The sequence below is a fragment of the Camelus bactrianus genome, chromosome 3 (genome assembly GCF_048773025.1).
Source record: "Camelus bactrianus isolate YW-2024 breed Bactrian camel chromosome 3, ASM4877302v1, whole genome shotgun sequence".
Lineage (NCBI taxonomy): Eukaryota > Metazoa > Chordata > Mammalia > Artiodactyla > Camelidae > Camelus > Camelus bactrianus.
The window spans coordinates 27484110-27501223 of record NC_133541.1 but is presented as its reverse complement, the minus strand read 5'-3'; the positions used below and the strand labels follow the sequence as shown (position 1 = coordinate 27501223).

The window sequence follows — 17114 nt, the reverse complement described above, 5'->3', positions numbered from 1 at the left end:
ACCTCTGCAGCAGTCCTGGAAAATCAGCCCAAGTGCAAAAGTAAGAACAGCTCCAGGAAGGAGTTTCTCGATTGAGTAATGGAAGAGGGGTGGGGGTGGAGTGGCAGAGAGGAGACACAAATGAATGACTGACGTCAAAGAGCTCCAAAAGAATTACAGATTTCTATGTGGAAATTGGGAGAGTGAAAAAGGAAAGCAATTTCACTAAAGGAAAAAAGAATATACAAGAAAGGAAATGCATTCATAGCTAAGCTAAATATTGCCTCTGAACAATATTTACATAGTTTTGTATTACATAAATGCTTATTAAATACAGTGATATTCATAGTAGGAGGACAGGGAAAGAGTCTAAGAGCCAAGTCCTTATCTATCATAAAAAAAAGTCAAGAGATCATAATATAATTCAATATCTAAGGTCTAGAATTTAACTGTTAACAGTATATTCTTTAGAAATAATGGATATAACTACTCAAAGAGTTCAGAGTGGTTGCCTTTAAGAACAAGGGATTATTTCTTTAAATTTAATCAGAAAAATTAAACTATTAATTTATAGAAACTTTATTATTGTGTTAAAAGCCTGTCTTGTTAAAATTTTTATCTTGGAATTACTCTAAATTGTATAAAAGACAGGATTTAAAAAATTCAATTGACAGTTTTAAGCTATGCAGAAACCCACCAAGACTACTTTTCTCGTTTTTGGATGTCGCATCTTTTGATTCCTTCTCTCACCTCAGATCATGGGCTGTCTCCCAGATGAACCAGGGGTAAGTCGTGTGGTCTTCTATGCGGATATCCACCCAGGAAGGCTTGTCTCACTCACCAAATCTTACTAAGGAAATTCACACCTGTGCTCTCCTTATTACAATTTAATTTTTAATTGTTGACCATTATTTTAGCTGACCAAAGCTATGTGACCAAGTTAAATGTCTTGAACACTTCTACAAATGAGGCCCCTTCTCCCCTTCCACTGCCACTCAGCCTGTTACCATCATAGTCTTCCACGTGGGCCAATATGGGCCTCTCGTATCATTGTCAGTGATCTTTAAAAAAATGCAAATCTGACTTCACAAATGCAAATCCCTATTCCACTCCCACCTATCTTAATTTCTTAATGGCTCCCCATCGCTCATAGGATGTCCTTAACATGGTCTAGAAGAGCATCATTTGACTCAATTATTTCATAAGCTTCATCATTCTACTCTCATTTTGTCTCTGACAATCACAGGAACTGCAAAGTTTCTGAAGGTGATATGCTTCTTTCCTCATGGCCTTTGCATATGTTGTGTCATCACTTTGGGATTCTTCTTGCATTCCTTTCCTTCATTTATTTTTTTCCCCTCAGACTTTAAAGAGTTTAACTGTTATGTCGCTATGGAATGAATTGTTGGGAGCAATTAAAGGCAAGAGATTTCCCATCTATCAATGGGTCAACCAACATTATTCAGTATCTATTATATTTACTACATGTCAGATTTTATCTGAGGATTAGTTTCACTTGGAGAAGGAAGCCTTTCTGGTCTCCCCAGCCCTTCAGACTTCAGTGCCACATATTCTCATGGTTTCCATCACCTTTTCTTTCAAGCACTTATTTTAACTGTAACTTACTAACTGTATCATTTGGTTCATTTCCTCTCTCTCCCACGGAACACAAGCTTATTGCCAGTGGGTCCAGCACAGTTCGTTGCTCTTGGTAGGCACTCAGCAAATACTTGTCAAATGATTGAATTTGCAAAAGCTAAAAACAAACAAAATCAGTGTTAACACCAAGTGATCTCCAAGACATACAGTATGACAGGAAAGAGTTAGAATCCAATATTTTAAGCTCAGGAAAGGAGTGCAGAATGCAGCCTGTGATTCCTTCATCTCTTCAATGCCAAACTTCACCTCTTGACATTACTCATTCATTCCTTTTGTCATACTTCGCACCCGTTTCCAGAATTATTCTACCTCAGAAATCCCACACATTCCTCTCTCTGACTTTATCATCACATCATTCCATTTCTACTCTCTTGCTCTTACACTTCAGGAGAGTTCTTCAGGAGACCTCCGAACTTCGATAGTTCCATTTTTTTCCCTCAATCTAGGTCATTAACTATACCCCCAACAAACCCCTGCTCCTGCTCAGTGATGAATCACCTCTGTTGTGCAGCTGAGCACTGCTGGAGAAAAATAATGCCGTTTGGCATCATCACAATCCTCCACACTGCAGCTAGTGAGTAAACTTTCTGAACCACAGCCCTGAGTATATTTACTGGTTTGTTTTGTTTTGTTTTGTTTTTTATTCTGGGACGGGTGTATAATTAGGTTTATTTATTATTTATTTTAATGGTGGCCCTGGGGATTGAACCCAGGACCTCGTGTATGCTAAGCACACACTCTACCACTGAGCTATATCCTCCCCCCTTATATTTACTATTTAAAGCCCTTCCAAACTCTTAAATATGGCTTTTTTAGACCCTTTATTATCTGTTTTTCTTGCCAACTTCACCATTACTCAGCATTTCAGTGCTCTGTTGTCTCTGTTCCTCTGCCACTCCTTCTAATTCTTTTCTCAACTCAACCAGTCTGGCTTTGCTCTCATCCTCTCTGAAACTACTCTCCTTAGAGTTTACCATTTACATCCTGAATGGCAGGATCAAGCATTTCTGTCTCGATCTTACTGCGGCGTTTTACCTGCTGCTCTCTTCCTCCTTGAAATTCTCTAATCCTGTAGTTTCTGGATTCTTCTCAGACTCCTCTAATCGTTTCTCGTGTCTCCTCCACAAATGCATTTTTCCCCACTGCCCCTTAAATGTCGGTAGTCTCCAGGGTCCTTCTCTGGCTCTGTGCTGCTCACTGTAACTACAGCTTATATGCTGGTGGGCCCCAAATGCAGCCCCTGCCCACACTTCCCCCTCTAAAGTGTTATGCTTATGCTTGTGTATGTTCCACATTCTGGACATCACTTGAACTCCCTATAGGCTCTCACTTTCAACATAGTACACCTGCAATCTCTCCAATCCTCTTTTATCCCCACTACCATCTTTATCCTAGTCCAGGTTCCTACCATCTCTGAGAGTATTGCACTAGTGTTCTGTTCTTGACACCCTCAAATGTATCCTCTAGTAGGAAAGCTTTCAATAATCCCTTTAGTCCTTCCACTGCCTACATAAATTTCAATTCTCAAAATTATATACATACTTCTTATTTCTATAGCTTCATCTTTTGATACTTCACTACCCACACCCTGGTTCCTCCACACACTGTGACGTCCACACTTGAAAGTTCCCACATAGCATGCTAAGTGATTTTATTTACTAAACTTCATATTATACTTATTCAGAAACACATGGCTTCAGACTATGAATTCTGACTTCACAGTTAATACTCTTTTCACCAATCTAAGTTTTGGTCTTCCATATCAAACTAGGTAATGTAAAAGATAATTAAAAATAAAACACATAAAATATTAATTTCATCTTATCTATTTATCTAATAGGATATGCATCTCAAAATCTGTATTTAGTCATTAAGTAGCCTACATTCAGATCTTTTTTTTTTTTAATGACTTAATTTTTTTTTTTATTGAGGTATAGTTAGTTTACAGTGTTGTGTCAATTTCTGGTGTACAGCACAGTGCTTCAGTCATACATGAATATACACCTATGTTCAGATCTTAACGGGTGATTGAAGAAGGACTCTCCAGATGAAATCTAGCTTATAAGAACAATTGATCTGGGAGGTTAAGAGCCCCAAAGGTTGCTCTTTGCTTATTACTCTTAGCTCTGATACTAAGTAGGTATGTAGCTTATAGGTATAAATTCATCTCTTTTGAGCCTCAATTTCACCTTCTTACAAAGAAGGGTTTGGATGAGAAAGGATCTCTTAACCTGTAGTCCATGGATTTTCAAGTCAGGTCATACATACATAGACTTGAGTGGGGTGACCATGAATCCCTTGAAACTATATGCACAATTCTGCACAATATATGCACAAATATAAATTTGTCCAGTTTTCTAAGGAGAGTTCATGATTTTCGTTAGATTCTCAAAGATGTTCATAAATTCCAAAGTGGTTAAGAACATTTGAATTAAAGAACTTCTTATAACCCTCATATAAGTCTATAAATATTTAAAAAACTATGGAATGTACAGATCATTGGTTTAGCTTTTACGACAAATTTAGATTGTAATTACTTTTTTCTGTTTTTTGTTCTAGGATCTAAATCTAATAATTTTAAGGCTAAATTATAATTCTAGGCAAGTTACGATCAAGTCAAGCTTACACTGCCATTTCTTACCAGAAGAAAGGCTAATGTCAAAGGTGAAGACCCTAGAATTATTTGACAAATTAACACAAAATAACTTTTCTAAGGTTCTAAGGGACTGAGATTAAACAATGACTCAAAAAAGTTACGAATTACAGAAGCAAAATACCACTCAGCAAGAACTGTAATGCATATGAACTATAATAGTAAAAATAATCACAGCCTATAGTCCACTTATTTCAAGCAATAGTTAACATTTCTAACTAGCAGAGGTACTTTAATCATTGTATCCTCTGTTCTTTAGTTAAACTTGCTTCCTTAATCAGTTCTTCATCTCCAATTGCTTGCTTGGCATTTGCCAACTAAAATTCAAAGGATATTTATCACCATCTTTCTGAAAATCAGACCTACCTCCTTCATTATCTCTGTAATGGTACCTCTGTTCTAGTTATGCAGGATCAAGAATCAATACATACGAGTTTGGATGAGGGGCAGTATCTCTCAAACCTACAACAAATTCAGGTAAGAAAAAAGAAAATTACTGTTATTCCCCTATTTAGAATAAACTATTTTCCTAAGAATCTAAGGACAAACCAGTTTCTTCATAAAACATTTGCAAAGAATAAAAAATGAAGAAACATATATTAAGAAACATCCCCCTCCAAAAGACAAGACATTTTGAGAAAATTGAAAATTTGAACACTTACTGGATAGTTGATGTCAAGGAGTATTAATATTTAAAGATGATATATTTATAGATGAAATAATACACCTGGGAGTTGTTTCAGAAAAATATGAGGGAGGGGAGTGTAGAGAGTATGGTTCCAACAAGCTTGGTCAGAAATTCAGAACTGATTGAAACTGAGTAAGAATACATGGTGGTTTCATAGCAAAAAGTTAAAACAGTTTAAAAAATTCTGAGAAAAAATGTGCATATTGCATCACTCTTGAGCAATGAGCCATACATAACTGGAATCTTAAAAAGGAAGAGTGGGTTGGTGGTATTCGCTTGGTTGTCATGCAAAACACAAGAGGATTTTATGACCACTTCAAACTAGAGTTTGGTCAGTGAACTTTCTGTCATACCAACTTTACAGTCCAGTGTTTATCAGATGGGACTGATAGCTCAAAGCATGCATTTAGAAAAATCTTCACATAAATAATAAAATTTGTGTAAAAAATAATATGCTTCCTATGACAAAAATTAGCTAAAGGGTTAAAATTTAAAGTTTTAAAATGAGCAAGGCAAACAGCTTAAGATTCAAACAAGCAGAATTTGTACAGCAAAAATTAGTTTCAAATTACATTATTACTTTAAATGGGTGACCTGATGAGTTTTATATTTGCAAAAGTAATCTCACCCAAGTTGAAATCAATAGTTCTGAAGATGCAGACCACCTGGACACTGGGATAGTGATCAGGATGAGTTCTTTGTCTAACTAAAAGTGGTGTGTGGGGGAGGGAAAATCATACATTTTCTTGCTTAAGTTCACTTTCTAAATGAGCATATGATAATTTGGTCATGAAATCTACATTGGACCAAAAAAGCTTGACTTACCTGTCTTCATGAAATAGCCTACAGCCATTCAGAATTTCCTGTGTACTTCAGTTACTTCAGATACTCAGCATATCTACTGAATAAGCTATATATGTTTTCCCTAAAATTTCTGAATTTCTTCTACTAGAGATTACTAAATTCTATTGTCCATATTTGTATTTTGGTATGGATTTTAAAAAAACTACCCAATCTTTGTCAAAATAATAATAAATAAATAAGAAAACACTAAATTTCGTATTAATATATTAAAGTGAAGACATACTTGGAAATTTTTATATCAAATATAACATCTTTTCAATACAAGTCAATAAAACATGATAAAGCTTAATATAGTATCAACAAACTATAGGTTAAGATTGTAATTTGTAAATCTCCAGTACTTGAAAAGTTTGATTTTGTATAACTGACCGCCAAGGCCTTAACTTATTTTAGTGTTAAAACCTAAAATATATTGAAGAAATCTACTTTTTGAAAATATTGGTTTGTATATTTAAGGGTTGAGTCTTACCAGTTATATTAGCATTTGACTTATATTAGCTAAAATATTGGGGCTTAGAATATATGGAAAATTCCTAAAGACAGCAAGCAATTCCTCTATGACCAACTGAGGCTGCAGAGGCCTTACTCTAAATAGGATCCTCAAGAATATATACTCCAAGGATGCTTTAAGAACTGGTTTCCTTTCAAAAAGGATCATCTCCTTTAATGCTTGATGTTCAGTTAGTTTAAAGCAGTGAGACGCAATTACTCCAACTTCAAATTTAAATCCCTACTATAACATTTGTAAGCAAATTACTGAATCCTTTTGAGCCTCAGTTTTCCTTATTACAAAATGGTGACAAAATATTTAACTAGCAGAGTTTTGGTAAGAATTAAATGACAGAATGTATCATTAAATGTCAGGATCATAGCACTCCAAATTGGCTCTTTACCCACATCTTTATCCTTTAGACCTTTAGAGCTTTATAGGCTGGACTTTATTATATGCTTATTTTTTCCAAACTGGTATTTTATTCTTATTGATATATTATTGTTTTCACAAGCTACCTCAAATCCTTTGCTGATAAAAGAAACTCCAAAGGAGAAAAAATCCAATCTAGTTTTGTCCCACGTAGTTCACAGTAAAAAGGACGAGAAAACATGCAATTAAGTGGAAGAAAAAGAAGAGTGAGAAAACATTTCCTTCAAGAAAATGTTCTGAAAGAATTCCACATAGGAAGTAGATCCTGTAAAGTTATTTTCATAGTGGTTTAATAGGTGTTCACAAAAAGGTATTTTATGGCGATGTCACTCTTCCTCACAAATTGAGTATCTTCATTTATTGGCCAATTTCATAAAACTTAACATTGTAGAGGTCAGTTTTAAAAAACTGACTTAAAAATAATACATATTTTTAAAAGACTTAAATTTGAAACAGACCTCATCCCCTGTTAAATTGTAGGCATTACTATTTCTGAGCATCAACTATGCAAATCAACTGATTAAATACCCACATCCCCAACTGTAATAACAAACAAATAAACGACAACTGCTCCCAAAGATGTATAAAACATTTAGATAGAAAATGAATAAACATCTCAACTAGTAAAATTACTCCTTTTTCAGCATTAAAAAATAACTCGTGAAAAATGTAATGTTATTACGAAGTGTCATAGTCATCTCAATTCTATTTCTAAAATAACACATGGTATAATTTTAACTAAAAGAAATGCTAGTTTCCCAAAATAGCATGATTGTTACCTTTCCCCAAGATTGTTACCATTTCCCGAGGTTTAAAAAATAAATATTACCATCATGACATCACTAGAAAGAAATTGAAGCATACAAGGAATAAACTATAGTTTCTTTTTATATCAAAATGTACTCTTGAAAATGTGTTTGGCACAGTGCTAAATCATATATAGTTAATACTAAATATTGCAGGATACAATAAAACCCTGGAGTTAATTGTTTACACCCTCTTATGGGAATGAAAATAATAGATACCAATTATTCAGAAGTCAGCCTATACAAACTGTATAAACAATATTTTATGTTTTGTTTTGAAAACCAGTGATATAATAAATTTTACATAAAAGACTGCAAAATAATATAAATGGATTTAAACAGATCTTTACAATAAGAAATTCAAATGGAAACAGACAAGTAACAAAGAGAAGTAAAAAAATTTATTGCAGTATTCGCTCCACCAGATTGCCTGGGGATCCCTTTTCTTGTATTGTTTTCAGGGTGACCTAATACATCAAAATCTACATTTACAAAAACTCCTTCTGCAGATAGGTCATAGATACTGCATGCTTTTTTTTTGTTTTTCCAACAGAATAAATTATATATCCAGGAGATTCTGCCATTTTACAGCCTGGAAAAAACAATGCTTCCCTGGAAACTGGGCTAAGCTAAAGAAAGCCATCCGCTGCTAGGTTAAACTCCAAGAACACTTTATTAAGAACATTAACAGACTAATTTCCAACATTCACTTGTTTATTTTTTAAACAGAAAGTTTTTTTTCCAAGATATAAACAATTTTTGTTAAACTATAATACAGTGGGAGTAAAAATGAACTGAGAATCTGTTTCTGCTGCACAACAGCGAAGGGAGCTCCCACAAAAATGTTTGCCCAACATTTCCTTCTTTTGTTCCTGCATCCCAGGTTCCATCCTTACTCTTCATAAAACTGATTTTCTTTTTTTGCCAGAATGTTGATATTTCAAGTTTTTCTGCCTTTAAAAAAAACTCCTGTAAATTTGGCTGCATGTACAAATTCATTAGCTGGAAGTCCCATCCTTGGCGGCATACAGGGATCGTAAAGTCTGAACAACTTTATTAGTCAGCTTATTAGCACTCGTTAGAGCAATTTTTTTGTAAATAATGTCTGATTCTTTAATAGTGTCTACCCAAGGCACCAGTTTGCGGCCATCACGGCGCTTAGCCTCAGTCCAGGAGCCACTGTAGGAGCCTGCCATCCACTGAACACTGAAGCCACTGCTGGTTTTCTGCACTACTCTTGCAATTTGTGGTCGGTCTTTGTACTTTGGACAGCAAATAGCGATGACATCCATGACGTCAACACTTTCATTCATCTGTGCTGCCAACTCCGTAGAGTCTGAATTTCGTTTTGACCTTCTCAATGACTAAAACATTGGGAGGGGGGAAAAAAGACCAAGTGTTACACAGAAGAATTTTAGTGAAATTATTGTTTTTATTGCTTTTAATCCCTTGACGCCGGGAGTTGGGATTTCCCAGCACACTTCCATTGCCGGCAATGAGACGCACCGTGACCGCCAGCGCCAAGGGGTTAACATATACTTGTAAAACCATGTAACTCTTAATTTGTACCCGTGTCTTTACTCTTATTGATATATAAAATTATATATACATATGAACCATAAAGCTACATAAAACTTAGCAACAATAAAAAAGGATAACACACATTAATACAATTCAAAGAAAAATTAATAACCTTTTATGCTGGATAAATCTCATTTCTGTTTTTTTCTTTTTTATTGTCTTTTATGTTAAACTTTCTACAAAAGGATGTATAAATGGTTAAGTAGAGAATATCTACAAAATATTGTCTCTCATAAGTATTACATTACTTGGTGTACATTTAATAGACTGACATGTATAAGCACATAAAAATCATTTTACGTAATACGCTGCGAAATACGTTGACTCCTCCTCCGCCTCACCCCTGAAGTGCCTCCTCCTCTATCCTCCCCATCACTTTCATCATCTTCTGTCTCTGCTGCTGCATTATTTTTAGGGCTGCCTCCTCCAAGCAGCGAGGTAATTGCTTTGTTCCGAGCATTTGTGCTGGCTGACACTTCCCCTTCTTCCTCCTCTTCATCAGGGTCCAGATGTTCCATGAGAAGTTTGAACTATGAAAATTAGATATTAATTTAGAACTTTAAGCAAATATTTCAAACAAAACTGTCAAATTCCTAAGTGTTTTTCTTGCTTTTACATTTTTTTCCCTAAATGTTTTCCATGGATGTAGTTTGATGTGGGTGAAACAGACTTTAGCTACTGTCCAAGTCCAAGCTGGCAAGCATTTTCTGTAGAGTCAGATAGTGGTTTTATACCCAAATGAATGGGCATGGCTGTTGCAATAACATTTTACTTTACAAAAACATGCAGTTGGCTAGTTTTTTCCCATAAACCAGATTCTACTGACCCTGGTCTAAGTCATCAAGTAGCTAAGTGATTAATAATTACTGATAGACATTTAAAAATTTTCTAACCCCTCTGCTCTCTGCCAAGATAAGAGGATACAAGAGGAAGCAAAAGATGTCAAAGAATTTTAAAGAAGAACTAAAATAATTTTCAACTTTAGAGTATAAAATTCGCAGTCTATGAATGATATGAAAACCACTGTGGAGGTTACATTCTTGATCAAAAAATCATTATTAAGCTATGTTCAGCTACCTGCTTTAAGTACATTAAAATTAACTTTATTTTCACTTTTTAGGACAGTCTCAAAACATTTTTTAAAACTTTAAAAAATTTTATTATGGTAAAATATATATAACACAAAAGTTACCATTTTAAGCATTTTAAAGTGTTTAATTCATTGGAATTAAGTATATTCACAATGTTGTGCAATAACCACCACCATCATTTCTAAAACTTCTTCATCATCCCACACAGAAAGTCATCTTGTACTCATTCAGTACTCTCCATTCTCCCCTCTCCATCGGCCCCTGGTGACCTCTATTCTATTTCTTGTCTCTCTGAATTTGCCTATTCTTAAAGACATTTTTAAAAGCACATTTTACACACACGCACATGGAAAAGTAGTAACACTGACCGCCAGAGGGGAAAAGAACACAATGACCAAAGAGGACAGGAGGGCGACTTTTCATGGTTTTTCCTTTTACGAAATATAAACCATATAATCCACTGAATTAAAAATTTACGTATATGGGGCATAGCTTTTTCCTAACATTTGCCTAAAAACCTTCATTTTTGCTAAAATAAAATTAGTGTTGGGCTGGTATTTCCTAAGAAAAAATAATTATGATGCAGTGAGTTAAATAAGAAAGGTATTCTTAAAGTAACTCATTAAAATAATGGTGATGGTTCATGAAGCTTATCTTCAATATAATGGAGGTAGCTATCTCCCCACCCCAGAAGTTGACTTTTCAGAAAAGCCATTATCAGAAGGAAATACGTTTTGGTTTTACTACTCACATCTAGATACTGTTTTACTATACTCCTCTTCACATCTTCAGTGATTTTGGAATTAGCCATATCACTCCGCAGGAAGTCCAGTGTTTGTTTAGGATGAAAATGAACCCCCGTTTTTCGGTTTATCGCTTTATCATACACTTTTGCAGATTCAGATGGAGAGTATTTCTGAATTTTACTGTTTTGGGGAAATAAAACCATTAATTAAAAATTTTTTTTCAGACATTTACATTTAAATTGATTCTAGTTAAATTTTATTTACTTGTAATTAAACTTCTTGTCATACAGATTTCAACCAGTGAAATTGTATATAAAAATATAATTTAAAAAGGGAAATAAAGACAAAGATTAAAAAGAATAATATTCTCTTATTTCTGTTGTTATTTGTCTTGAATAGAGACTTCATTTCAATGAAAGTAGCTTCCCATGTCTATTTTTAACACCATGATTATGACTGTAGGACAGTTTTAATACAAGTACTCAATGCTTCCTAACTGGTTTACCGCCTTCTACTTTTTTGACTCCCAACTATTCATTCTCTACACAGCAGCCAGAATGATTGTTTACAAACCTGTTTCATATTATTAACAACTGTTTAAAAATCCTTCCAACTCCTTAGCACTACTCTAAGACCTTACAAGGTTTTAAATTATTCTGCATTACAAGTATACCTTGGGGATACTGCAGGTTTAGCTCCAGACCACTGCAATAAAGGAAATATTGCAGTAAAGAGAATTGTATGAATTTTTTGTCCCAGTGCATATACAAGTTAGTTTACACTGTGCTGTAGTCTATTAAATATGCAAATAGCATTATATCTAAAAACAATGTATATCTTAATTAAAAAATACTTCATTGCTAAAAAATGCTATTATCTGAGCCTTCAGTGAATAATTTTTTGCAATAGTAACATCAAAGATCACTGATCACAGATCACTATGACAAACATAAAAAAATGAAAAAACTTGAAATACTGTAAGAATTACCAAAATGTGACACAAAATGAACAACTGCTATTGGAAAAATGGCACCGACAGACTTGACACAGGGTTGCCACAAACCTTCAACTTGTGAAAAAAAGCAGTATTTGTGCAGTGCAACAAAGAGAAGTGCAATAAAACAAGGTGTGCCTGTGGTTGCCAACATTTAACATCAAGATATTTCTCATTAAAATCTGGCGTATCTAGCTTCTCTTAAAAAAAAAAAGGAAGCTATAGCCACATTATGCCCACCCTCTTCGGTGGCAACCAGTTGATGAACATCTGAGTAATATCTGACCCCTTCAGATGAACCATATTATTTCCATTTTGCCACTGATCTTCTACCAGGTCCACTCTACTCATTTCATTATCTGTCCCCATGAACATTTGACTTCATACAGTTTCAATGAATGTGAAAAACTGTCCAAAATTCCAAGCGTACAGGCAGAAAAGAGATACCTATAGTGACTAATGGTAGGTAAAATTACAAGGCAGTCTCATTTATTAGTACTTTTCTATATCTTACTTTATAGAGTACATTAAAGACTACTGGGGTCTGCCAGAACTCGGCCTAGTTGGTCTACATTTATTCTTCATTTATAGCTCTCTTTAAAAACTTAAATTTGCAATCCATCTTAAGATTAGTCTAATTCTCCATTTTTTAAGGAAATCAACAAAATAAATCCTTTGATTTATAATGCATTATTGCCAATTAGAGAAATTCTGTTTTCCTCTCTTCAATAACAGCATGGACAAATTATGGTATATTATAAAACAAAATACTATAAATCAATAAAAAGGAACAAACTCCTTTTTTAAAAGGGGCATTTTTAATATTAAATTCAGCATACAGTCATAACTGGGTTTCATATTTGTTCATTCTCCGAACAGAGCAAAGTTTTTTCTCTCACTGCTTATGGAAACTTACCTATCAGAAAATCCACAGAGATTCTTCAAATGTTGTTTTAACATCAGAAGCAATAAAATACCCTGGGAGACATTTGCAAACTCAATTAAAGGAGCTGAATTTTCTGGCAAACATTTCATCACTGAATTTATATCATCTTCTGAATCTGAATCTGAATCTGAATCTACACGTTTCCGGGACTTCCGAGGCCTGGAGACTTCTTCTTCACTCTCACTTGACTCATTTTCCTTACCAGGAGATGATTTTCTCTCTTTCCTTTTGTCTTTTACCATAGACTGAAGAAAAAAAAAAAAAAAAGGAAATTATTCTGTTTAAAAATAATAAAAACAAAATACCACTAACAAATATACATATGCTCCATTCAACAGCTTCAAAAGTGTCCTTAAATTATTATCTTGTATGTCGAAACCCTCTGATTTTCCATAAACAACTGGAGATGTAACCCATGGAGGAAAAATTAGGTTCAAGACTAACTAAAATACGCCCCTCCAACCACTGAGTCACCCTCCCCAAACCCTTCTGAAATATCACTCTAAGGAAACAACTTTCTTACAGCAGAGTAATGAAAGATAAATTAATTTAAATCATTTTAGACGAAAAGCAGTAATTGTAATTTAACTGAGGAAAATATAATAGGCTTGAACTCCCCCAGCTTCTGTCAAACTAAGAACTTTTCACAGCAAGATGTGCATCTTTTCTTAAACTTAAATTCTGTTTCTTTGTATTTTATGAAACTGTCAGCTATTAAAAAGAAACAAAGTCAGCTGGTTTCAGGAGGCTGAAAAGACCAGCTTACAAAGCAATATTCAAAATTTAACTGTTAAGAAATAAAAGAGTAGAAACATTTACAAGTATATCCACAACAGTAAGTGAAGTAAAAATAAGATAATATGATGGCTCAAGTTCCTAGGAAATTATTAACGTCTCAAAATGTAATGTGCACATTAAACACCTAAGGATTGTGTTAAAAATGCAGACTGTCTCAGCAGGTCTAGGGTGGGGCCTGAGGTTCTGCATTTCTAATGAAGCTCTCAAGTGAGACCAGTGCTAACGGTCTTGGCCTGAACTTCAAGTAGCAAGGGCTTAGATACCTCTGTAATTCCAACCCTTAGGTATTAATCCCCCTGATTTACAAGTTTAACCACACTGAGTTTTGAGCACTACAATTCTGTAAGATGAGGTATCTGCTTATATCGTCAGGCACATGAAAATATTCCAATTAATTTATGAAGAATGCACTGAGTGCCTACTGTGTGTCCTGGGCTACACCAGGTGCTTTTACAATTAAACCAATTACATTTCCTCCTAAAACTATAAAAGAAAAGACATAAAGTTCACAACAAGAAACTTAGTAAAGATTTTGGGCACACAATATGCCAGCTCCATTATGATGCTGGAGTTCAGGGATCAGGAAATCAACAGCATTACAAATTTTCTGTGTTTTCTTACTATATCTGTATCTGCTCAGGTATACTATTATTATCTACATCATTACCAGATTTATAAAATAGCGAAGTGTTTTAAAATGGGGTTTAAATGAATATATGAATGGATACCAAACACTTAAGGTCAGTGCTTAAAGTGAGAGAAATAAAGAAGTGGGATGACCTATCAACAGAACAATCCATATATGTATGTGTGTCATGTGTGTATATAAATATAAATTCCACCTAAGTGATCTGAAGTAAAATGGTTTAAAAGTCTTTCTTAACAGAAATGAAATGGCACCCCACTTCCTCTCCCCAATTCAAGCACTACCCAGATTTCAGTAAGTTCATTTAGAAAGATTTTATATACCTGTGAAAAGAATAAGAAGAACAATGAGAAACAAAACAGTGAAAATAGCATGCCTGCACTCTGAAAGATGCATTAAGAATAGTAATGTGTGTAACTTACCTCCTTGAAAGACTGCAGTAGGTTACTACCAGAAACTGAGAGTGTAATGTCTATATGATGCATTATAAACAACGGCTCTTCCTGTGTCTGGTATGGAAAACAGGCTAGATTGTCTGCTATATACAAGAGCATATTCACTTCTGTTTTCTGTAAATTTTAAAAAAAGGTACACATGTTTAGTGGATAATCTAGAAATCCATCCAAAAAGCCTTTTTAGAAAAAATAATACAGGGCACTTTCACCTCAGTTAATGTTTCAGAAAAAGAGAGAGAGAGAGGGAAGACAGAGACGGAGGGAAGAAAAAAGGAGAGGGGGGGACAAATGGATTTTATAGAATAATCTTAAACCCATTTTAAGAGATTTCATAATGACTTAAACCATGGTACCTTAAGAAGAGGTGAAATTTTTTAGTGCACCCAAGTGGGAGTTCCTAAAGTTTTCTTATATAGAGTATATATGATAAATCCATACCACATCAGAAAGTATACATATGAATTCATAATTATTTGTCTTTGTGCTTCTAAGAGTTTAACCCATATGGAGATCAGTTACACACAGTTACTATTCTGCCCTCAAAAGTAAGTGGTAACTATAGTACTAATATGTGGGTTAAAAAAAAAAACAAAGTTCATGTACTCATAAAACAACTGTCAGTTTCCTATATAAACATAATTTAGAACATCAGAGTCATTCTGACAGTGCTACCACAGTTTCACACCACAAAAACTCTGGAGGTAAGCAAAATTTAAGGGAGAAATTATGATTACTACCCGTTTGCTTTAAAAAGAAGTAACAAACAAAATTTCAGCATTTTGTGATCATACAGAGTATAAATAGAAAGATATATTAATATTAAAATTCCTTAAAAATATTTACAGCTTAAAAAAAAAAAGAAAAAGAAAAAATAGCAATTAAAAACACTCCTTCCTACTCTCTCTCTTCTGCTGTCCAAACAACATAAAATCCAACAGCAGCAATAGCCAACAACAAAAAACCCATAGGACAGATGGAATAAACTTGCTATTCGTTATCACGAGACTCATTCTACTTTTTATTTTTAAATATATATCTACACCTACATGTTAAATTTGGGGAAATGCAGACACAGAACCCTACCTCATCTATTAGTTTGAACATTTTACACACACACACACACACACACACACACACACACACACTTTCCTCTCAAACTGAAAATGTTCAGGACTACTCTGAATAAATCTTTTTAAAACTCTGAAATTCTTCAACTTTAGTCATAAAGTCTTATATTGCTCCTTCCTTTTAAAAATCAGACTTCTTTAAAAGAATAGCCTAGAGCGGCTCCTCCCATGTCTTCCCTACCAGTCTTTTATTAACTAAAATCATGCTCTGTCCCTCACTGCTTGGCTGCTTCTGCCTGCCAAATATCTAACTCCACTTCTCAGTAGCATTGAACACTGTTACCCACCCCTCCTTCCTGAAACCTTCTTCCTTAGTTTTCTCTTCTGAGCTCTTTGACTATTCCTGTTCTATCTCCTTCTCAAATCAACTCCTTTTCAAATGCTTTTAGCAACATTCTATTATTCTCTTAGGTGCTGAGAACAAAAATAATCCAGTTATCCTTTTGCTATTCTTCTCACAGTCTCGTTTAATTCATTCCTTCCTTTCCTTTTCTACTATCCATTCTTTTCTTTCCAACTGTCATCATAACAGATCAATCCCTTACTACCTTCAGTGTGAACACAATGCTAAAAAAATCTGTGTCCCGAAAATGATCTTCCACACCTGTCCTCATCACTGTATTGGACACTTTAAACAGTTTTCCACTGTCTACAAGATCTTCCATGAACCATGCCTCACTATGACCTTGCTTCTGCAGTTAAATAACAATCTATTCATTATTTCCCACACATTCTATCTTTGTGCCTTTATTCATGCATTTATCCCTGCCTTAAATAGTAGATCCATCTTATCTAATCCCCCTAGGCCTTCAGTGATTTGTTCCTCCTCTGACATCCTTTATTGGAGGTGGTCAGATGAAAGCACTACCTTATGAGAGCTGATTTCCAGTTTAACATTTCACATGCTGAGGTGACAGAACAGCAGGCAATGAAAACATGTAGGAATGAAGCTCAAGGAGGAGGCAGAGACTAGAGTAATATCCATACAAACCACCTGGTACTTGGATTATGCTAACCTTTAACTATTATTTCCTTTATTTTGTGTCCTATCCTCCCACCTGGAGATAAGATCCAATGAGGATAAGAGAATATTATCATACCATTTTGTACTCCTATCAAAATGTCTTACACATAATGAAAGCTTAATACTGATGATGAT

General features: G+C 34.5%; 1 protein-coding gene across 5 annotated transcripts in view; it reads right to left on the bottom strand.

Annotated features, from left to right (window-relative positions):
* Positions 1-7950: 7950 nt before the first annotated feature.
* NIPBL (NIPBL cohesin loading factor) overlaps positions 7951-17114 on the bottom strand; it is a 175427-nt gene continuing 166263 nt past the window's right edge. For 3 of the 5 annotated variants that reach the window (XM_074357167.1, XM_074357187.1, XM_074357175.1), the window contains 5 exons: positions 14796-14942; positions 12900-13174; positions 10995-11169; positions 9494-9682; positions 7951-8935 (listed from right to left, as the gene is read on the bottom strand). In XM_074357167.1, coding sequence (XP_074213268.1) covers positions 8570-8935; positions 9494-9682; positions 10995-11169; positions 12900-13174; positions 14796-14942 — 1152 coding nt within the window. In that variant the 3' untranslated portion in view covers positions 7951-8569. Of the gene's footprint in view, positions 8936-9452; positions 9683-10994; positions 11170-12899; positions 13175-14795; positions 14943-17114 lie in introns of all 5 variants that reach the window. The other 2 variants (XM_074357185.1, XM_074357180.1) reach the window with 2 other exon arrangements.